The following is a 23,966-nucleotide window of genomic DNA, read 5'->3' as shown; positions in this document are numbered from 1 at the left end:
GCGGAAAAATGTGCAAAGACTATAGTCTTTGGTGTTTTTCACGCGGAAAAATGTGCAAAGACTATAGTCTTTGGTGTTTTTCGCGTCCAAAAATGTGCTAAGACTATAGTGAATTCAAGCCAAGGCATTTTAATCGCAACCTTACTCAAACTAACGAGGTTATTTTAATTCCGTCGATGGTGTCGTTTCCCTGTTATCAAAATGCAATAGCAGCCAGTAGCTTTGATTCAATTTCGGAGTGCGTATAGAATTATCAGCGATACCATTGTCATCTAGGAACAATTTTTGTTATCAATATTAAAAAAAGAGATGTCGATCAAATCCATCTTTTTTTTCCACAGAACTGGGGTGACTGTAATTTCGGAATAATTTCAACGATATCCAAATTCACTAGTACATCCATAATATCATTTTTCTCATTCTCTTATAATACGATGATACTCAGGTGTTGGCCAGAATACTAAATCTTTACATCTCTCGAAATTATATGTATACACTTTAAATGGCAGAGTAAGTCCCACTTTGAATAGCAATGAATGTTATCTGTCAAATTGAAAATGATACTAACGCGTTAGCTCAGATTTTAAGAACGCTCCAATTACTTTTCGCAGAGCCAAATCGAAAGCAAACTCAAATAAACTGGCAACAGAAAATGAGGGCAATCCCGACGCGGCAGAAAACCTCGAACAAAAACAAGATTTCGAGAAAAAGTCACTCACCGCACGTCATGATTTTGGGAAGCGCTGGTATAATTTTCGCATCTTGACTCCTAGATCAGCAATCTTACGAGGATCATGGGCCATGACGGACCCGCGTTTCAAGCCAAGAAGCCGTGGAAATCAAGGGGCTCCTTGTTCGGTGGTGGCGATCGTGTTCGGGCGTCTCTTTGAGCCGAAGGATTGGACTAAAGATCATGTCGACAAAGTCCTGCAATTTGGCGATAAACTTTTTTCAATGAGCGCTACAAGAAACCGGGTTACCCCTGGCATTTACATGACAGTAAATCTTGTTTCCCCCGAGTTCTTCGTAGGCGATTACAAATGTACCATTTGCGCTGAGGACGGTAGCGTACATGGAAATTTATTTAGCGAAAGCGTCGGATGCCCAGATTTCACGGAAGGATTGCAGCGATTCTTCAAAACTAACGACGCTGGAGTTATAACGACGCAGGGCATTTCTGTGGCCATGTGGCGGCACCAGGGTTCAGGTTTTTTTTATTTTGATCCATCGCCCCGCGCTGAAGACGGAACGAAACTGAAGGATGGCGTCGCATGCTTGGTCTATTTCAAATGCCTGAACGAAATGCGGGAGCTTTTCCTCGGCAATATGGAGAAAAAGTTCGACTCTAAATACTGCATCGCTAAGGTGACGGTCCTTCGGGTAACGCCGATACAAAGATGCGGTTTCGAGTCAATGGCAGGAGGAGAATGTGGGCAAAGCTCGGTACTTGCTCCAAGTAAGAAAGCCCTGAAGGCGATCAACCCTCTGGAAATAGGAGAGGGAAAACCCAAGTGCAAGGTAGAAGAAAAGCACGCCGCGCCCGGAGACCTGAAAGCTCGAAAAGAGCCACTGTCAATAAGCATATCGAATTACAGTATAGATGCGAAATTTGCCGCAGAGCCGCTATGCGATCGCAATAACTTTGATACAGGTTACGATTATTATGACATGCACGTGAACGTACCGTCGACGTTCAAAGAACTAGCCGGAGATATGGCGATTCTTCATGGCTGGACACACGAGGGATTTGATATTTACAAGGGTAAGGGAGCTCAGAATGTTGCCAACTGCGTGATGGCAATTGGAATGAAGAAAGTACACGCCGTGAAGTCCTGGCTCCGACCGAAATTAGATGAAATTCTCGCTCTCGGAGACAGCGTCTACGCTCAAGTAAAAGCAGATAAGCCAAGCATAAAGTCCATGACGGCCAACGATCTAAACGATACTAAGTTTACAATCGAAGGGAAGAAACTTATCGTGGATGTTGACCTGGTGACCGTTGTCGGTACGATAACATCCAAGATTCCTTCCGTTTTAAATCTGAAGCAGGCTTTGGAGGAATTTTTTCTAGTCAACAAAGACGGTATCCTGGAGTGTACGTCAATGGCAGTGACCGTCTGGACACAGGACGATTGTTACTACACATTTGATCCTCGACAGTCTGGTCCTTTGGGGGTGCGAATTTTCGAGGTAAAAGGAAAAGGTGGTAAAGGTAGCAAGGGAAAATCTGCAGTCGGGAGCCCTGGGGAGAAGAAAATAATCGGAAAATGCTGTACCATCAGATTTCCGGATTTGGATTCCCTTGTTGCTTTGTTCTTGAAAAATGTCGATCCTGCTAAAAAGAACGATAGATTCACGCTGCGTCACGTAACCGTAGCTGAGGATCTCCCTGGTCTTCGTCCATGGAACGATTTTTCTGCCGGAGAACTTGGCAAATGGGTCCTTCGAGGATCGATTACGAACGAGGACGAATCTTTAGATGAGGAGAGCGCCGGCCAACAAGGCCCAGCTATCCCAGTGGTAGCTTTGGTGAACGCCAAGGAAACGCCACCCTCAAAGTGGACCAAAGAAACGATCGATGGGGCGATAACCGACGGAGATGCCTACTACAATTGGTGTCAGCAACTCATACACTCGGACGACGAAGAAAGGAAATTTCTAATTACCGATCTGCGAAAGGATTTTTATATGAAGAACAGAAAAATTAGGGTCGAATACGAGGATTGCACCGTTGTTGGTAATTTGAAAGCGCCGGAGATCGGCGAACAGTTGAACATGTTGAGGGGAATCACTCAATTTTTCGAAACCCACGAGTTCGGAATCCTCCAAGTTAAAGATTTAAATGTCGCGATTTGGAAGTACGATGAGGAGCTGAAAGATAAAACCAAAGAAACTTCTTATTATTACTTCGATTCTAACGCCAGGGGGAAATTGGGGCAGAGAAATTTTGAAGGTGAAGATAGTGAGCCAGTTTCCTGCGTAATTCGTACCTTGGAATTACCTCTGATTGCTAAATGCGTGGAAGAAAATATTGATACGGAAGCGGAAGACCTTACGGATGAATTTATGATACATGACCTCAAAGTAGTGTCCATAGGGCAGCCCATGACGGACGAAGAACTGGCGAAGGACATGCAGACGCCGATTAAACCGGAACTGAATCAGTACGTGGCGGTGGGTGAGGATTCCGCGTGTCTTAATGGCAGTCTGAATCAGGAAAATGAAATCATGTTCAAACATCAAACGCGTGGAAAGCAACAGGCGGCCACGGCACTCGTTGCACTGGCAATGACGAAACTGTACAACCCTTTGCTCTGGTACAGAGAAGTAGTTGACGAGGTCCTTAAAATCGGGGATAGGCTGACGAACGAAAGCGCGGAAAATCTTCCAGAGCCCGAAGAAGATGAAGAAAATCCCAGGGATTATCTCCTCACGAATGAAGTCAACGACGAATTCAACATCGGCGTTAATCACATCAGCATCGGTCTTGAGGAGGAAGTAGCAACCGGAAAACCTTCGGAGCTGGCGAAGTCCTTGCAAGAATTCTTTGAAGACAATACTCACGGTGTATTCAATTGTGGAAATGTGATAATGCCCGTTTGGAAAGAAGGGAATGTTCTGTTCACGATGGATCCGAAAGGACGGGACAATCGCGGGGTGCCCAAAGATAAAGACGGAACCGCTGCAGTTATGTGGTTCATGAATGCCGCTGGTCTTGCCAGCGGTATACAACTTTCGCTAGAAAAATCAGACGTTGATTTTACACTCGATAACGTTACCATCGACAACGAGTACGAGACCAGAGTAGCAGAAGGGGAACGTCCACAGAGAACGACCTCCGCGGAGGATTTGTGGCACAATTTCCCAAAGCTATCGGATGGAGTCTGGGGATTCTCGGGAACCGTTACGATGGATGATGAAAAGTTCGCGGAGGAAAACAGAAGCAAACAATCCTCCGCAGTCGCGGTCATGGCTATAGTATTCTCCAAAGTTTACCAGCCACGATTTTGGAAACCCGAAGTCCTCGACGAGGTGATTATTACCGGGGACAAATTGCACTCAAAGTGTGTCGAGAGGCTGGGTAACGAAGAGTGCCCCAGAGTTAATGAATTAATCACGGAGTTCTTCCTCTCGAATCGGAGGATTGAAATTGCCGTCAAGGACTGTGTCCAAGCGGGAGATCTCGCAGGGAAACCTCCAAAGCTTCAGGACCTTCAAACCGGGATCGATAAATTCTTTGAAACCCAAAATTCCGGGGTGCTGTCTTCCTGCGGAACCAACGTAGCGATATGGAAATTCAAGGATTTCTTCTACTCCGTTATCCCGGGTTCCTCGGGCGGCGAAGAGTCCTCGGGAGCGCCTCAAGCCCTACGATTTACCGGTACCCCTTTACTCGTAGAAAATCTGCTGTCGAGTCTCGGTAACGAGGGGGACTATGAAATAAGCGGAATACACGTTGTAGACTGGAATAAGTTAGCTCCTTGGAAATTCGACCCGAGCCCAGGAGTTCGTCCTGCGAATTTACCCGCTTTGAATGCGTACCAGAGATTGAATGGGGCGCGTGCAATTTTACGGGGTACGACGCACCAGGCTTCAGAAATATTTTCTCCGGCTATACGAAACAGGCAAACCGCGGCTAACTGCGTCGTAGCCCTCGGTCTTTCGGTGGTAAAGAGTCCGATAACTTGGACGAAAAAATCCCTCGACGAAATTCTGGTGATAGGTAATAACGTGCATAAAGAAACCATGAAAGCCAAACCGGCGCGGATGAGGCTAAGACCGCAGGATATAATCAGGGTTTTTTATTTGGGAGTTAATATCCTTACCGCAGATATCGAGGGGGGTAGCATAACGGGGAGGGTTGCACCGGAGCCACCTAAACCAGAGGAAAAAGGTAAAGGCAAAAAGAAAAAACCAAAAAAGGCAAAGGTAGCAAAGAAAGGCAAAAAAGGAGCTACTAAACGAGAGCCACCTCCCCCTCCGCCGATTATAATGTTAGAGGAAGGCCTTCCAAAATTTTTTGAAACCAATAACGCGGGTGTTTTGGTCGCGGGAAGATACATGGCTGCGATCTGGAGGGACTTGGGAGTTTACTTTATTTACGATCCAAGATCAAGGGACGATCATGGAGTGCGATCCGACCACGGTTCATCATGCGTAATGTGGTTCGCTTGCATCGAGCCAATTTACGATTTAATATTCGGTAATCTTGACGATAAGGAAAAGTATGGCATGTACTCAATCGATAGGGTCATCATCAATACGACGATAATTCAACCCCTGCCGTGCCCGGCTGGATTCCGACCCGTAAAGAACTGCACGGTCCCTCCAATTCCAGTTTCTCCAGTTAAAAATCTCGCTACTATGGACGTTGAAATGCTTTCGGAATACATCTTCGTCGATGACGAACTTAGCGTTCTTCGAGGCCACGGTCACCTTGGGGACCGAACATTCAGTATCAAAACCAGAGGACTCCAAAGCACCGCGGTCGCGGCCGTTGCCATCGTTGTCGGACTTTTGCACATCCCTTCAATATGGACCCCGGATCTTTTGGACTCCATAATGAATTATGGAGATAGATTGCACTCCGATAGCGTCCGCGTTTTCAGACCCGGTGCTCGCGTCCTGTCCCCGAGTGAAATACTCACGGTTTTCATCGTCGGCGATTTTCGCGCGAATATAAACATTCATCAGCACACGGTAGCGGGACTTTTACATGTCTACGATCTTACCGAAGGGTTGACACTTTTTTTCAGGAATAATTGTTCGGGTATTTTGCATTTACCAAATGTGGCAGTAGCCGTGATGCAGCATTACGGTAAATTTTACTTATTCGAACCATTTTCGAGAGATGAAACTGGGAGGGTCACACCCAACGGGAAATGTTGTGTAATGAAATGTGGGACGATCGCAAGGATGGCAAAAATGTTCGTTAGTAATTGTAATTATAAAAAACCCACAGTGTATTCTATAAACGCCGTTAACGTACTGAGCTTACACTTTTTCTCAGACGCCAAAACCGAATGTCCACTTCAATGCGTTAAATAAATTATGAGTATCGTTGCAGATTGATTTTTATTTACTATGATACAGGATGTACGGGTTAGATGATATCCGAGGCAAATGATTCCCAATTGTTCAACGCCATTCTCAAATTGCTAATTTTATTTATAGTTTTATGACACAAATCACTTTTAGCATCTATATGAGTAGGAGTACATGCTATACGAGAATGAATTTGTTTGATACAGATCACTTATTAAGTGTAAATACAATATTTCAGTTACACGCTATAAACTAGATACTTAGAAAACACTGTACAACACAGCTGAACTGTCTGATACTTTACATATAATACAAGCACTTATATGGAAATGAGATGAAGCCAAGTGACCAACAAATTGCTCCTCATAAACTGCAACTTTTTATTTGTTAATTTTTTTTTTTAGTACTCCGCGTTATACTCTAAAGGGCTCGAGTCATTATTCCCTGTACCTCGCGCAAACGCGTTATTTATCACAGGTTAATTTCGCAAGAATGAACCACTGGGTGAGAATGGAAAAAAAGAAAGAAAGAAAACCAAAACCTAAAAAATATGTGAAAGAAAAAAAGATGTTTGTACAAAACATGGCACTCCGCGTTGAGAACAAATAAATATATCTGGTTAAAGTGGAAGACCAATAATATAACCGAGTTAAAATCAACAGTACCTATGTAAGTACACATGCTAAGTAAACGAAAAATTGTACACGGATCGATCAACACGCGCATTCGTTGAGCGTTTTGAAAACGCTGTCCTAAACCGCTCTTAATTTTAACGCTGGTATAATATTTAACTTGATTTGAATTTTTTGGAAGCCTCATTTTCGTCAATATTTGAAATACAGCGTTTATCAAGTATATCAAACTTTACTTGCATAAATATGAAAACTGAGATGTGATTATTACCGTTAAATGAAGTCCAATATATGTTTAGCTGTACGTAGAAGTACATGAATTATGATTTGTGATTAGTAATCAAGGTGGGTGAATATCATTAAATGTGAGAGAATATTGGCACACGTGAGTGACCTGATATACGCGATGATTAGACGCGATTTGTTATCACCCATAAAAATGAAGAATAACTCATCTCACGTCTCCCAAATAAAAATCAATTGCAGTAAAATTACGAGTTTTTGATATCGAAATGGTTTCGTCTCATTTCTTCAAAGTGTAAAATCGCTAGTTGTAGCACAGGTAGGTGTTTTTAATTTTCATTATGAAAGTTTTAGATTATTTGTTTTTTTTTTCTAATATTCGCTACCCGCAGGGATCCGGCCCGCCCCTAGCTGCACCACAAATCGTACAACAGTGGATGTCATGATACAATATAGTATTTCGTGTTTGTCGAAATGGTTGTCAATCGTTATTTTTCTCTTTTTTTTTCTCTTAAATAATATTTCTTGCATGCTTTTTCAATTTATAGCACAATAAAATCCACAGATTCTTTTCCTGCAATCACGAAATCTTATTTACTCTTATTTTCATTAACTACGCGAACTGTTGATTATAACTGCGGCAACATTTCCCACAAACATCGCAGTGGCTCTTTACTTATTCATTCTCATACTCATATACACATTTTGTCGTTAGACAATTTGATGTGTGCATTTATTCTCATTTCATCATTCAAATCCAGTTCAAATTGTGTATATTAAAATGAATTCAAACTTGAATTGTATTTCGATAAGAAAATGGAAGAGACGTGAACAATATTGGACCAAGTTTATGATTGATTGGTTGATCGATTGATTAATTGAATGCACACGCCATGAAACATATTATCACCTGGCAGACAGACTTGGTGCCGTAAGACAAAACTATAATGATGATGTAAAAAATATGTAGGTATTATTGTAAATATTGGCATGATGTTGTTATGGCACGTTTAGAATATTATTCGGTGACGCGTTTTACACGGGAATTATACATACGTGTTCATTATTACAAACATTAATTCAGTCAAGAATTTATTTTAATTTTTCTTCTTTCTCGTATCTATTATTTCTTTCTCTTTAATTTTATAATACATTTATTCGGATATCGTTTTCTTTTCTTTTTCTTTGTTCATCAGTGTATACAATACTTTTTGTGTTCTCAATATTATTATTAATTCCTCCATTGCACTTTCCCATTTTCACAATAAATGCACCTTAAAATATTTATTATGTACACAGCAGCTGTTTGTAACGAGTAAGATATTCAAACAATTGTTTTGAAATTGTAATTTCTACCATTGATTGCGTTTTTGCAGTAAATAATCAGAAAAACAAACATACCGAAAAAAAGGAAAAGGAAAATACGAGTAGAAAAATTTACCGGCTATTTAATGCTCACGTGACGATCAGTTTTCTTTAGGGTATGTTGAACTGGTATCAAAATTCGTATCACCAGTACAATGAATGCTCGAAGTAAAATAAAATATTCTCTGAAAACATCGGTAATTAGCAAATCCAGAAGTCGAGGTTTTTTCTCCCCTACCATACTTACAAACATGAGAAGGTACAGTATGAGAAATAATATTTATGAAATGGCATATCCTCCAATAAATGCAAGAGATGGGGAAAAAATGCACATAATTTTTCTGAGTCTTGAACGAGAATAAATAAAATGGTAATAATTTCAGATGATTATAAATCAACTCACGTTCATGTGTGTGATTCAGTGTATCGTGAAAAACGTAATTTAGAAGTATGGTGTTTGGTCGTTGATCACTAGCCCCCATGGTACTGTAGGATGAAAAGGTTTAATGTATTTATTGCACCCTGATTAGGCATTTAAATGAAATAATAAACATATTCATGTTGAAAATCGTTGAGAAAAAACTCTATCAAGATGCAGAAAATAAAACAAAGAATCAGTGGTTCAAATATGATAGATTATGTTTAGGTGTCAGAGTTGTGAATTTTTATAAAAGCTTCATAGTCAATTCCCAAATGGAATAAAAACTAATGTAAAATTATTGCAATTGGTAGTGCGTTTTAACTTAACACATACCAGTATATAGTATTCATTTAATTTCTACTAGAGATAATCGATAAATAAAATACTACCTATATCGCAAACGTTTAAAATATAATTCAAATATCGTAACAGGCATAAAAACAAGATTTTCATCATTTTGATCTGATTTAAACGTAAAAAACGTAGATTCTCTAATTCGATATACTTCTCTGACACCACTGTTTGAATAAAATTTTCATTGCTTACTGCTGGGCGTTCATAATAAAATAAAATTTAAGAATAATTGAAAGTCTTCTACTCTTGTACATGGTCATTGATTAAAAAAACAAATGGTGATGCAATATAATGAACGAAAATTTCAGCTTCAATGAGAAATACAAACGTTTTGTATTAACTATCGTAACATTATGAACGAGGGTGCATTTGTAGACAATCAAAACCTGTCTAACTATATTAATTAAATCGCACCACATTCATGCCGGCTCTATTACGATCCGCGTAGCAATACAAAAAATGATTTCGAGAATAGTCTGAATTATCCCCAAATGCACCAATTGTCTAGATAAATTCTCAAGATTTACCTATGTAGCTCATAATATTATGCGATGGAGATCCACGGACAGGATTATAAAACGAATAAATTTGATAAAAAAAAAAACAAACAAAAAAATACCCATTCAATCAAACTACAATCACAGCAACATATCTGCCAATTGTAAACAGTTTTATCATCGTCGTGTTGAGGGGGTCCGTAGCGGAGATGGGGGGTATTTAAAAAACGGCCTAAAATTAACGACTTCGCACTAAAGAGATCTTACACTAATTAATCAGTTGTATAGACTTTTAAAAAAATAACAAATTACATACAGAAGATAGGTATTTGACACATGACGTTGAATAAATGAATGATAACGCTATTACTTAATTTAATCTATGCTTGCGATATAATTATATTTATAGAATATAGTACCTGGCACAGGAACATGACATGTCAGTCATTGGCATCACAACGTAACAAGGACTACGAGCTGCAGTACGCACTTCTTCACCACTTAAGTCTTTCAGAATGCAGTTCGAGTCGAGCGAGTGACTACAGCCAGACACTTGGTCCTGAGTATTTCTGCATCATTTTCATTACATTGTTCGATTTGTTTGGTTGTTTCAGACACTGTCTTTACGAGCGGATTATAAGGCTGGATAACTGTAGTCGCCCGAAGCAGCTTGGACGCATTTTTCCAAAATATTGATCGTTCTTGACTACGAGCATCGTATTGTATATTTATACCAGATTCATACGGACATTTGGAGGGCAATACGATCACTGAAATGGTCTGGTCTTATTGATAAACATTGATAAGTAGCGCTCAAGACATTGGAACGTAAAGTCTTCGAGTATTGAATCAGTTGGATCAATATGAGCCCAAATATCTTGTCTAGGATATTGAAAATAAAAATTCAACGGACAATATATTTGCATAGAATTTCCCAGAGTATGTTGCAATATTGGTTTGGATGTGTGACGAAGGAAATGAGAAAGTGATGAGGAAAAAATTACCTTGCCTCAAACGCTACGATTATCCAGCCTTTCTGAACTTAAACGTAGTTGTACCCCGATGACACCGAATAGTATAGTTTTGTCACTTGGGGCTGCCCAGGGCTACGTGACACTGATAGCAGGATTGGATGGGCCCGATGAGGCGGGTCCCACATCACTTTTTATACACTGTCCTGTAAGTTGGTTAACGCTCAGTGGATTGTTGATGTCGTGGGGATTGGTGCCAACCGGATTCCGATGAGGAGGCGCCGGCTGAGGTTGAATCGGAGGCAAAGGCGGAGGAGGCACTGGAGGTGTCAGGGGGCACGGACAAGGACTGGCCAAGCTCGATGGCGAAGGCAGTACCAGCGAAGGGCTGGCGAGACTAGATAGAGCCGAAAGTCCTCCAGGGCTGCTAAGCGACTCATCCTCTTCAGGAGTTCCCGCCTCCCCTACGCTGCCCAAGTTGTCTTCCGAGTGATCGTCATCTCCGTCTCCGTCCCCGTCGCCGTCGCCATCTCCTCCCTCCCCCATATATCTGATACATTTCTTCTTACGTCTGAAAGAAATTGGAACCGGTCAAACAATGCGTAATTTATTATTCTTAAACAGCAGCTAAGATTTAGGTATACGATATAATATCAATATATTCATATATGTATTACGTAAATAAAAAATCATGCCCACTCGTCGTTATACTATAAAACTGGTATTACATGTAAAATTCGATGTATGGTACGGTACTATAAGATACTTTTTACTACGAGACATAGCCAATTTTCATTTCATCGTACGCATAACGCGTGTAATAGTATTCGTTCGTCGTCTGAATACTATCGACAGACTTGACGCGGACTAAAGAAACATTTTCTTTCAACTTGTAATACAAGCTTTGTTATTTTTTTTGCTTTTTTTTTTTTGTAAATTTTTATCACACGTCGCAAATGCCATGCTCAAAGTTAAGATTGAACAAGCATAACGTATAGTACACATGAAAGAAAAATTAATTCAAAAGACCAGAACCAGCCTGCAATAATTTACATTTGGAAAATAGGTAACTGATTTACGAACTGTATATTCATTGAATATTTTCAAACGATTTGGCAATTACCTTTGATTCAATTATTGTAGGCTCGTAATTCGCTGTTAAAATTATTACAGAATAGATATCATCGATAAATAGGCTATTAAGGTAACTTTAACATAGCAGAGCAATAAACAGCCGTCGTATAGCAAGTCGGTCACAGTGAGATAAGCCGAAAATAAATTAATTAAGATAAATTAAAAAAAAAAAAAACAGTGTATATAAAATAATATAGTATATGACATCAAGACAGTCGACTCACTATAATCGTTTATTAGCTTTGCCATGCATACTTAAATGTATAAAATTGAAATAAAATAAGTCTACTGCAAATTTTAAAGTCATAAAAAGGAACTAATGCAGGAATCGAACCTGCAAAAATTGCAGCACTCCAGTCGAGACATTTACCGCTCTGCCATTGGCTCTCATTATTTATCTCTCAGCTAAGTTTATTAGTTATTATTAGAAGATTACAGTTCAGATATCGTAGTAGTACACTGTTACACACACATTGAAAGTGAGAAAATAAGTAATACTAGGTGTATATGGGGTATGGCACACAAGTTTCACGCGATCGTCAATGTATGAATGTTGAATAAACAATACGCACGCTATATTAAGTTAAAAAAAAAAAAAGAAGAAAATAATTAAATATATTAGATACTAGATACACATATTTATACAACACAACATTTGTAATTATGAATTGCCATGCTAAATTAGGATAAATCTATGAACGACTTGAACCGAAACTGTTATATTATACAGATTAGCCATGCTAAGGGTGACATCGAATATAATGTGTAACGAAAGAAGGATAAATAATAACAATAATAAGCTGTAAAGAGCCACAACAATGAGAAACAATGCGAGCATTAGGACTTTACTCTGCCGCTCACTATGTCATCAGCTCTGCCTTTCATGTGCTTCCACAAAAGAGAAAAACAAAACGCCGATAAATCCATATCAAACGTAGTGCCCATTTTTCATGAATACTTTGAATACTGTTTTTCAGTTAAATATATGAGTCATTTGAATCATCTAGAAGTTCACAGATACCAAATTTGTTACTGCAGAAAGATTTCAATGTTTGGTTCCCGTTATTTTTAACGATCTGGGACTGGGCTTTCGAGGATAAGCCGTAAACTCGATTATGCAGGTATTGCGCAGCTGATGAACAAAGTGAGTGCTAGTTTGCCCATAGGTTTAAGTCGGGACTGACCACTGTTTAAGAAGAAGTGTTGCAGTAGAAGGGAGGCGATAGGCTTGACTAGAGATTAACATAAGTGGGTTCCTGCTGAGGCGAGGAGGCATTGGAGGCGGTATTTGTGTTTGAGGGGGCAGAAGCTACCCCAACTGTACCACCGCCGCCTCCAGCCCCGACCCCGGCCCCCGCGCTACTTCCCACACCATGATGTATTATGCTCGCGTGGATGCCCATCCCTGCTCCATGCTCCACTGGGCTGCCAAAACCAACCACCAGCCATTAAAGGGGCGCTCGTTCAACATCTTAATCCCACGTTAACTTCATACCATTTCATCACGCATACACATCAAATTTATCAAATGTTCGTTAAGTTTAGTAGTATAACAGTTTTCAATCAACGAACTTGGATAAATTTATACTATTCAGAAAATATGTCTCCCAAATATCTATATGTACAAACTATTTTTTTATTTGAATTAAAAATCATCAGATTTTCTCGTTACATAGCGCCCTTCGGCAACCTAGCTCTTCCGTAATACCTTCTTAACTCTCACGCACCTCAGGAATTCGGTTTGTCGAAAATTCTGATTTCATTTAATTTACCTGCGGTCTAATGGGGTGCACTTTTAAAAGAGAAAGATCAACAAAAAATTCAACTATTCTCAACTATTATCAACTATTGATCAAGTATTTCTTGCTTTTTTTTTCTTGTTGCCATTTTTCTATAATTAAAACGTTGAAGGATTATTCATTGGAAAAAAAAAATTTCAGTGACTCCATTATAATGACTAGAAAAAAATACGAATTGAAAAAATTGGGATTGATAATTTCGCCCCTTTAATGAGGTCCATGATATTCACAAACCCAGCCGGGAGTTGGGGCATATGGGATTTCTATATAGTACAGAAGTTAGTGGAGCTAGACAGGTGGTATGATCGCAATACTACTGTGTGGTTCTAGAAGAGTTATTTACAAGCAGTAGGTACTATCGTGATAGTCCATTACTAGAGAGAAATGCATTCGCTCTTTGGAAGACACATTTTCTGACAATCTTCAATCTTCTTCATTGGGTATACGTATTCATTGAATATGATACTTTTACACATTAATTTTAATAATATATTATGCGCTGCATATATGATTATCATCGAAGTAAAATGGAAAGGGTCAAGGAGATAGATAATTATTTGTTTACTGATAAATTGCAATCATATTGTCACCTGCAGGGACCTAAGAAACCGTGTTGTTAGACACTCGTTGAAACATTTTCTACCCACTCGCGTGTAATTTACACTTGCAAACAATATGCCAAGTACAGAATACAAAAATCTTTGAGAAACCGTGACAGGTGCGGCGAGAGAAGATAATTCAGGTGCTCGCAGTTGAAATAATGAAATTGTTGAATTTACATAGCATCATTCGGACACAAAAAAAGATATATATAATATATATATTTATCCTTTCCCCTTGTCCATAAATACATATATTTATATATATATATATACACACACATGGAAGTGATTAACGTCTGTCTAGTGATAGCTGAAATTCAATGAATCAGTTTGCTTCGTAAACCAGAAAGATATCACGCACCTATAATTAGTGATTTAACAATGAATCGCCGGACGTACCTGCATGGTTTACACCATTGACTTTGTTGATCTAGTCCATACCTGGCTCGGCATTTCTTCATGTTATTACCTGTGAATATATAAAAATTATATAAGTATCAATAGTGTTTGAAGATCTGATAATCAAACAGCAATAACAATAGACACCTTTCTATCAAAAAAAAGCGCATTGAGTATTTGCGGCAAAATTATGGCTTGATCGATAGAAACAAATACGAAGAAAGCAAGCTCTAAAGTTTTATTTATTAGTTCTTTTTTTTTTTTTCTCAAGATCAGGCAGCAGTTGTGGTTTTTATGTAAGATTTGATTGAAAATAATCAAAGAAATTTATAAAAAAAATAGTGCAAGCAACTATTTTATCAGTTGACGTTATACACGCATACACAAATAGCTGTGGATAGATTAGATCAACTATGTAAAAATAGAAAAAGATACCGAACATCATGGCATTAGGGGTTGAGTTATACTACACTTTCATAAAATTGCGTTTTTAAAGGAGAAAAAAATCTTATGATTTCTACGATGTCTAGAATATTTATGCCTGTTTATAATCACGTAATGATAGCGGGTTAAAATCACTGGGATTTATTTGACTAGAAATTTCTAACGCTTGAAAATCGAAATACTAAATATCTTGAAGTTATTGTGAAATTAAATGATCAATAAAGTTGAAAGTTATCGACGTATAAACGGTGTGATTAATATGTGCAAAAGCTTTCAAAAAATAAATAGAGGTGGAAACACGAAAAATTATCGAATACGAACAATGTAAAATTTTGATATAGATGCATTGCGAGATAAAATATAGTGCAAGCTCTACATACGTCGATAATACCTGGGCAGGCGGAACTAATATCATGCGATAATTTGAGCGTCACAAGCTTTTAGGCAATAAACTGGATTTATAAGCTTGTAGGCGTATTAACCAAGAAACGAAAAAAAAAATATAGAAAAAAAAAAACAGAACAATAAAAAATTTGGGCTCAGGTACTTGGATATGTAATCAGAAATAATAACAAAAATTAAGGATCAGGCAACATTGAAACGATCAAAGGAAAAATGTATAATTGAAAAATTGAACAGGAGAAAAATGACTGTGAGAAAAAAAAAATTAAACACTTAGGATTGTCTGATTGCGGAGTAGGTCCCTGTAAAAATGCAAGATGGCCAGCGTCCCCAAAGTTGTATACGTAATCAATATATGAATGTATACGTTATAAAAAATATATCTGTGTATATATCAATTCATGTGTATACTATACATATCTATGTATACATGGGTAGTCATGTATACACATATATTTATATGCATATATATATTATATATATCATGTATATATATATATATTGTCCCAAAACCCCGAAATGGGGAAACATGCAACATAATGTAGTATAGTAATAATAATATAGTATATAATAATATATGTAATAATGGGGGGATTGTAAGAATGTGTGGAGTGAGGCATGTGGGTACCTCCAGGATCACTGTTTGTGTCTTGTTTGCGCTTCCTCTTCTTAGTTCGGTTGGTATTTGCGCGGGAAGACCAGTCAGGGTAAAGCTGCATGTGCAACTGTCTCTCCCGTCGTGCCAACTCATAATATTTGGCCTGTTCCTCTCGCCCTAGCGCGTGCCACTACCGAGAGAGAACCAAACACTTTTTGTAATATTGTACAAGACCGTGGCTAAACAATATTTAATGAAGAAAAATATCTATGCTACTGCCGCCACCCTGTTGTTGCATTTACTCAAGTTTTAGATCATGTAGGAATCATCTATATATTCAATAACATTGGGGTCCCTACTTTCCGTTTAAAGTGCTAGAAGAACAGCCTAGTTGCCCCCCTCGGTTGCACCGCTTATTATCATCCGATCGGTACCTATAATTTTACAGGGTGTCTGATAGGGGTTTTTTTTTTCAGGGGATTCGTTATCAGTTTCTCAATTTATCGACAGGCATACCTCGTTGCACGGTTCATTTTATTCCAAGTTAACATTTACTGTGGATAGAAATAGTTGTGGATTAAAATTTCTTTCTTTTTCAATTTATCGTCCCTTTTTTTTCAATGATTAATGAATGGCTTTAAATAAGTGGACGATTCTCTGAAAATTGACAAGGGCAGATCAGAGATGTGAAGTGCATTGTTCAACGATGAAACAATGTATATGATCATATACAGGCGGATAATGAGAAAATAAAAACTGATTAATTGTGCAAACAATCACAGCGAAAAAACCTAAAAACCGATCGATTGATCGATATTGGGTATCAAGAGACTCGGTAGAGTCTCGCGCCAGGTGCATTAAAATAGCACCGGACGTATCATAGGTATACACAGCAAGCATAAGAGCAGCAAGTTGTGCAAAAATCATATCAAAGTTAGTTTTATCATAGAACACAGCTATCCCGTTCTTCGATATCCACAGATAACATTGGACTTGAAATAAAAATGATGCAGTGATTATATGAAGAGAGAAAAAAAGAAAATAAAAAAAATTATGAAAATAAATAATCTGTCGAGGATGTGACGAATGAAATTTTGATCCTATATACACCAGTCTAGACCTACCTACCAGACATCCTGTACAGACTTTGAGACGAATATACCGCTTTAGGGAGTTGGCCAGATTATGCATTCGCAAAGTCCGTTTCTGCTGCCACATTCCACAATCCCCACAGACAATCCAAAAATTCAATTTGCTCAGAGAATACAGAAAAATAAATGAAAACAAAACGCACAAAGACTTTGATCGTTTCAATCAATCAACCAATAGGTAGTATTAATTATTATAATGATTAATAGGGCCTGCTGTTCTAGCACTGGAAAGTGGTACCTCCGGTGGGATCTGCGGAGCGTTCTTTCTTCCTCTTCTTCTTCTTGCTGCCGTATCCGTAGTTATCCCTCGCGCTCCAGCCAGGATAGCGCTGTTGGTGAAGGTGGCGCTCCTGTCGGGCAGCCTCATAATACCTCGCCTGCTCCTCCCGACTTAGCGAGTGCCACTGCGTATCATATCCCCTTTTTATCTTCTCTATGTTTTTATTATTCTACTAGATTTTTTTTTCTCACAAACTTTCTAGTATTTTTCTTTTTTGTTGCATGATTTTTATGATTATTTTTATCTCTGCGAACGCCATCAAAAAGATAATATTTCACCCTCCCACCCCCTCTTCTCGTCGGTATATATCTATGTACATATTTCATGTATGTATTTATATATATATATTTATATATTCATTCCATAGATCCCACCTACAATGCTCTATATTTATTCAATGAAAATATTTAGTTTCAAACGTGTACGGGTGTACAAGATACAAATAGGTGTTAATAGGCATGCAAACCTGACGAGTATGACTATGTTATTAAAGGAAATGTTTCTATATAGACAAAAAAAAAAAAAAATTAAGAATAAAAAAACCAAATAGATAACAGCCTTTGAAACTTCATCAAACAACGCGCATATGTGAAATTGAAAGAACATAATACTTGAGAGTTTTACAAACAACGAAGTTAGATGAAATCTCCACTAGTATTTCAATCGGCTGTTACGTGTATGAAAACGTTGAAGCCTACGTCGTCTCCAGGGAAATGAATCAACTTGCCTAATTTATGAATTGACGAAATTGATGATGAATGTCGAACAATGAGAGTAACAATATTTTCCTTGAAATATTCGACGTAGACTTCAGACGAGACAGTTACAAACTCAGAAAAAAATAAATAAAATAATTCAGAGAGTTTTTTTACTCACTCGTCTTCCCAATATTTGATTAATGGCAGCGCTCTCCTTTAACGTACATTCCGCAACAACTTTTGCCCTCATCTCCTTCATGTAGAGCATGAACGCGTTCAGGGGCTTTTTTATATGGGGTTTCTTTTTATCTGATAGAAAGAAGAGAAAAAAAAAATAAAGAAAAACAGCGTACGATGTGAGTAAAATGTACAAGACATGTGGTGTATAATGTAATATAAAAATAAAAAGAAAAAAAAATCGAAGCCAGTGATCCTTACCTTGATTGTTCTGTTGTCCCGTATCCTGATTTTTTGTGTTATCCGTTGCTAACGACGTGGAGTTTTTCTGATCTATCGTAGACCTGAAAAAGAAAAATTCGGACACGATGTTAGAGGATAGAATAATAACGTAATCGCGGTATGAAAAATTTTCAAATGTGTACCGTTTGAAATAATTTTGTTTATTATCGCCTGATAAATTTTCATGTTTCAACGAAGGTGACGACGAAACAACGGTAGAGTTTTGCGAGGCGTGCAATTGATCCGGTAAACTGGCTACCGGATTCGTATCGAAAAACGGTTGCGGTATGGACAATGGATTTCTGATAAAATTTTGCGGTCCAGAATTCCAGCTCATGTGTTGCCACATCCTGTGACGAGCCTCGACCATCGCAAGGAGTTGCATAAAATTTGGTTGGGTATTGAACGAAGGTGGTGCAACGTTCCTCGGTAATGTCATATTTGACATTTGTACGAGACTACTCATATAGAGAGCAGTTAGAACTTTTTCGTCTGCCGTTGTGGGCAGAGTCATATTTCCAGATTTAATGGCCTCTTGAAATATCGTCATGTTTTCGTCAATTTTTTCTTCCTCAACTTTATCGTCGTCTATGATCTGCTGTTTTATAATCGACTCGCTGTAGTCACTTCTTTTGATGAGGTTCGATTCTTCGTCTCCGCCACCTTTTTTTATCACTAAATTTAATGGCTCTAGGCATTCGGGCTCCATCGCCATATGCAATTCAATATTTATTTTGTTATATTTTACGTCTATTATCAATATTTAATAGACGGTACAATTATTAGTCACTCCATTTGCGTTTATTTGTTTGATTATAATGAAATTTATCTATTCGTTGAACGGATAATGACAATACGTTTGTTTTATATTTCTGCACGGCGATATTATCACCCCCTAGGATTCGTTAACTACTACCCCCTCGTCAATGAGCGCGCGAAGGTACGATTGATTATTTGCTGTACGAGGCGTTGCACACGGTCGTCATTGCAATTCATGGCTCTACGACTACATTGTAGTAGTACCCTATCAATGTATAATTCGCGCAAGGGGTGAAAATGGCATTTTTTTTTTGGCGGGACGCGCGGCGCCACTGTCGTGACGCTAAACCACCACCACCACCCCCCTGTAAGCGCCGACGCGCGAATCCACTCGACGACACGACGGCGTTATTTATTACATTTCCCGTCGGATAAAAACCCTTCAACAGATATCCCCCTGTCTTGACGATTTCATTCTAAACACCGGTGAAAATATGAAACTGTTCGAAAGTACCGTTCGAATCATCACGAGGGTTCGGAAGATACTCTTCTCATACATATCCGCGCAGTGGTTTAACAATGATAAGTAACATTAAAATATTTATTGATCCGAACCGTCAAGATTAAATATATACTTGACAGGGGGGGATGAGACACTTTTTTTTTTTTTTTTCTTTCTCAAATATAGATATCAGTTCAATACAAGACCATCGGAGTATCTCGCACTTTCGATATCCATCCGCGTTTTCGGTATGACTGAGGGGTGGATATTTGCTGCACCGGAGTTACCGAGTTCTCTCCCGACGAATGAAAACTAACGACGTCGCATCATGATGTAACATCTATATGACGACCAGCTCCGACACCACCGTCCTTTCCTCCCCGTTTCCTTTCTCCATCTTGTACGATTTATATACGTAGCAAAAGTAAAATTATGCAGGCGAAACGAAGTACTAGTGTAAATTAGAAATCTGTTAAGAGGTAATGATCAATAACGCGAACCCCAAAGGCTAGCGCAGACGCCCTGTGTCTACGCGGTGCTCCACTGCCATTCGGCAAGTGTCTCTCCCCCTCTCCCAATTTACTCTCCAGTTGTCTGTCTCTCCCACACGTATTTTTCACCCCATTACTACTTCTCTCTCTCTCTCTCTTTACCTTCGACATATCAATGTATTTTACATCTACGTATGCAACTTCCTATACATATGTCTTTATTCGTCTCTGTGGTGCGCACGTTACTCAACCCGACTCAACTCAACTCTCGTTGAACGTTGACGAAGCTGGCGACGTTGGCGGCAACAGCAGCAGCAGCAGCAGCAGCTGGGGGTTGAAATGATGTAAGGGTCGTAGTTATACAGGACGTGCTACCCCCGGCGGCTACCCTTGCAACTATATTTTCTCCCGACGAACGGCTATTGCGATCTACTTCCTTATCGTTCGGGGTTGCACCCTACAGACGCAGCATTTTTGCTTTATACGTTATGCAGCTGCCAGCGTTAGCAGCAGCAGCAGCCATCGGACGTTTCGGATTTTATGATATTTTATCGGCCAACGTTATTCCTCGTACAAAACAAAAAATTACACACATCTCATTGATCTCACTGTGTGAGATGTTTCATGGATTTCTCGTACGAGGGTGATAACCACCCTCAAATTCATTTTATCGCATGGAGAATCGATTTCGCAAAACACCTCGCAAAACTCTCCTTCTTCTCCCGTTCTTCCGTATACCGGACACTTTGAGAAGTTTTTTTTTTTTTGTTTCCGACGAGTTGATCAAAATAGACGTACGTAAATTTGTATTATATTATACCTATGATTGTGATCCAAGGTGGAATGATCCGGTTTCGGGGCAGATGACACGAGTGCGTGTGACGCTAACGCGTGTGCAGCGTGCTGACTGAGACCGGGATGTGGAGGCATCAGACCCGTAGGTGAAAATCTGTAGAGTTCACTGAAACGTAACGTACAGAATTATAATTATGATATAACGATCGCACAGAGCGCGTTATATGTATAACGGACGGCTTGGTCATAATTTAATTTCTCAAACCCCTTCGGGGGGTGAGATTTCCCAAAATTTATATACATACCCCTTTGAAAAGGGTTTATAACTCCCTGCGTACGTATAACCCGGTTACAAAATTTTAGCACGAGAGACCAAAGTAGGTAGACGAAATTAAAGTTACATCTCACAAAATATATAGACGGTAGTCTACAGTAATTTATTGTTAAATTACAGTTTTGATCGCGGTCAATTTTTCAAACATCACATACTAACCTTGGTAAACTGGAAGTGGTGATTGGCAAGCTCGTTGGATAAGGACTTCTGAATCCAGCGTTTGCCGGGGAGATTGGATACATGCTCGGCGTGTGCCTGTAATTTATTACAATCCCTCATTCACCGCATATCGGGATAAACGAATAATCGATCGAGAAAAAACCTCGAAATCGAATCGTCTGATTAGATTTAGATGGACAGAGGGGGGGATAAAAACCGCGCGTCGGCAAGACGGGAAAAGAAGAGATTGAAAAAAGAAAAACAAAAGGAGAGGGCCTAATCGGGCGTGGAAAATCTCAATTTGGGGCGGGTCGGCCAGAAGGCAAATAACAAGCGGGGAAAAAAAAATCTGAGGCAGTATAGCGGGGTGGAGAGAACCGTCGGACGAACGAGGGTGTAGTTGACCTAATAGACCGGAACCAAGAGGATGACCACCATCGCCATCGCATTTCGCCACCGCAAGCGCCGTCGCCCACCCGGCGTACGTCCGACCCTTATTCGCGCCACTTGCGCTCAGATTTTCTTGAGAAACGAGACTGGAATCCTTACAACCATCCGATGGGAATTCCAGTCCGACGAATTAGCCCCTTACTCGGTGAAGGCAGACAGTCGCAGACGACGGTTCGACGTCGGAATCCCGTTAAGTAGAAGTGGAGAAACGAGGAAAGGGAAATGGAAAATCATGTCCGGTGTGCGACTGCCACATATTCTTCGATAACGCACAAGATTCTTATAAATTAATAATAAGGTCGAGATATTCTAGGAGGGGGAGGGGGGGAAAAGATATTACGTAAATAGACGTCGATCGGTACTTACCAGGATGCGGCGACTTGCGTCATTTCCGGGCTGAGCATGGGGTAGGGGTATTGGCCTGTCGAAAATGGGTACATGGGCGCCCTCGTCAGACCTGAAAGCCAAAGTGACGTACATTGGTCTACTAATTCGTCGTTTGATTATCTCTACCTTCTGCCACTCCGGATTAATTAGAATGTTATCGAATCCCATGAAACCAGCGGTCTTGCGCGGTCGCGACTCAAATTGGATGCCTCTATGTATATATATGTGCGATGCCCCTATTTTAAGAAATGAAAAAAAAAAAAATAAAACGAAAAATGTCGCATCGGTGGAACTAAAATCTCTATTGCGATAGGGGAGGAAGATCGCAGCTGGAGGGTGCGGAGGCCAGGGTAAAATGCGCATAATAATAACAACCCTGATAGTTCTAATTGGTAATTCGTACCCGGAAAAGACCCTTACGGTCGGACAACCAACAGATCGGAGGGTGTGGCCCGAGGGCACCGGTCAGCGGTCCGAACCTTCCTCGTACGTTTACTTAGCGAATCCACCGAAGATTCTCTTTCTCTCTTTTTCAATATCGGAATGAAAATAGGTACAATATTTGTGCAGACAGAAACGATCGCGGTTATCCAAAACATATCACAGTTCGCTCAGCATCCTAGAAAATGTTATTTTGCCCGTTTTTCCCGACTTTTGATCTCCGAAGGTAAGAACGAAGTTTTTCTCGTACGCTTGTGATTTTTAATTTTTTTTTTTTTTCTGCGACGCGTGACGAATTCGGATCGACAATCTCTAAGGTTGACATAAAAATTGGAAACGGCCTTGGCTAACGAACGCGTTATAGATGGTAAAATTTGAGGGGTCCATAATTTATTTCGATTCGTAATCAGACGTACGTGGTGGTAGGGAAAACGACCGTATACTGCAGGTCTGTAGCTGCGGTAGCACGTGCGTGGAGAGAAATAGCGTTGTCGGTTGTACATACGCGTGCACGCGATGGAAAGTGGAAGGCGTCCGTCTCAGGATTTCCGACTGCTCGTTAGCGCCGGGTTAACATAACACCGAAAACTCAAAAAGAGCGAGAAACGAACTACTGTACATAAAACGCGTCTGAGATATCGCCGTGGCGCGGGCTACTGCGGACCGTAATTACGTCGTTGGTCCGAAAAAAAAAAAAAAAAAAAAAAAAGGAACAATAAGCCCCCGGGTGTTGGCCTAACAATCTTTTACTCTTTTGAAAAACTTACGCCGGTGAATTAAGTGCGGAAAACGTTTATCTAGCCGCTGCAGTTATAAGAAAAAAAAAAAAAAAAAAAAAAAAAACCTAGAGTCGGTTTAACGACATTTCTATTAAGAGGCGCGAGGCGAATAGCTGCTGCTCTACCAATAAATCGACGCTTTCCGCTGCTTTTAAATAATACAGATGAAAAAATAAGTGAATAAAAAACCATGCTAGATCACCGCGAAATACAGGATATAATAAAGCACCGAATTTCTCGCTCGATAAACGGCTATTCCTCGAGAGGAAGGAACTAGGTAATGAGAAATAAAACTAGCCGTGGAAAGGGAAATATAATAGCGAAAAAGAAAGACAAAAAAAAAACATCAGAGACCACGTTCGTGTCTGACGCGTG

The 23,966-nt window shown here is 39.6% G+C and overlaps 2 protein-coding genes across 7 annotated transcripts in view; one reads left to right on the top strand and one right to left on the bottom strand.

Annotated features, from left to right (window-relative positions):
• Positions 1-316: 316 nt before the first annotated feature.
• Positions 317-6,186, top strand: LOC105693236. The gene is made up of 2 exons (XM_012413036.4): positions 317-510; positions 612-6,186. The coding sequence occupies exons 1-2, from the start codon at positions 503-505 to the stop codon at positions 6,046-6,048; spliced, it is 5,445 nt and encodes a 1,814-aa protein (XP_012268459.2). The 5' UTR covers positions 317-502; the 3' UTR covers positions 6,049-6,186.
• The window catches only part of LOC105693237 (protein pangolin, isoforms A/H/I/S), a 116,206-nt gene continuing 98,384 nt past the window's right edge, over positions 6,145-23,966 (bottom strand). For 4 of the 6 annotated variants that reach the window (XM_012413037.4, XM_012413039.4, XM_048657525.1 and 1 more), the window contains 8 exons: positions 22,351-22,441; positions 21,535-21,630; positions 21,067-21,207; positions 18,474-18,556; positions 18,214-18,344; positions 17,296-17,461; positions 14,463-14,532; positions 6,145-11,099 (listed from right to left, as the gene is read on the bottom strand). In XM_012413037.4, coding sequence (XP_012268460.1) covers positions 10,664-11,099; positions 14,463-14,532; positions 17,296-17,461; positions 18,214-18,344; positions 18,474-18,556; positions 21,067-21,207; positions 21,535-21,630; positions 22,351-22,441 — 1,214 coding nt within the window. In that variant the 3' untranslated portion in view covers positions 6,145-10,663. Of the gene's footprint in view, positions 11,100-12,846; positions 13,088-14,462; positions 14,533-15,936; positions 16,097-17,295; positions 17,462-18,213; positions 18,345-18,473; positions 18,557-21,066; positions 21,208-21,534; positions 21,631-22,350; positions 22,442-23,966 lie in introns of all 6 variants that reach the window. The other 2 variants (XM_048657527.1, XM_048657528.1) reach the window with 2 other exon arrangements.

This window comes from Athalia rosae, chromosome 6 (assembly GCF_917208135.1).
Source record: "Athalia rosae chromosome 6, iyAthRosa1.1, whole genome shotgun sequence".
Classification (NCBI taxonomy): Eukaryota; Metazoa; Arthropoda; class Insecta; order Hymenoptera; family Athaliidae; genus Athalia; species Athalia rosae.
Note: the sequence above shows the minus strand (reverse complement) of the source record. Positions and strands in the feature narration are given on the sequence as shown.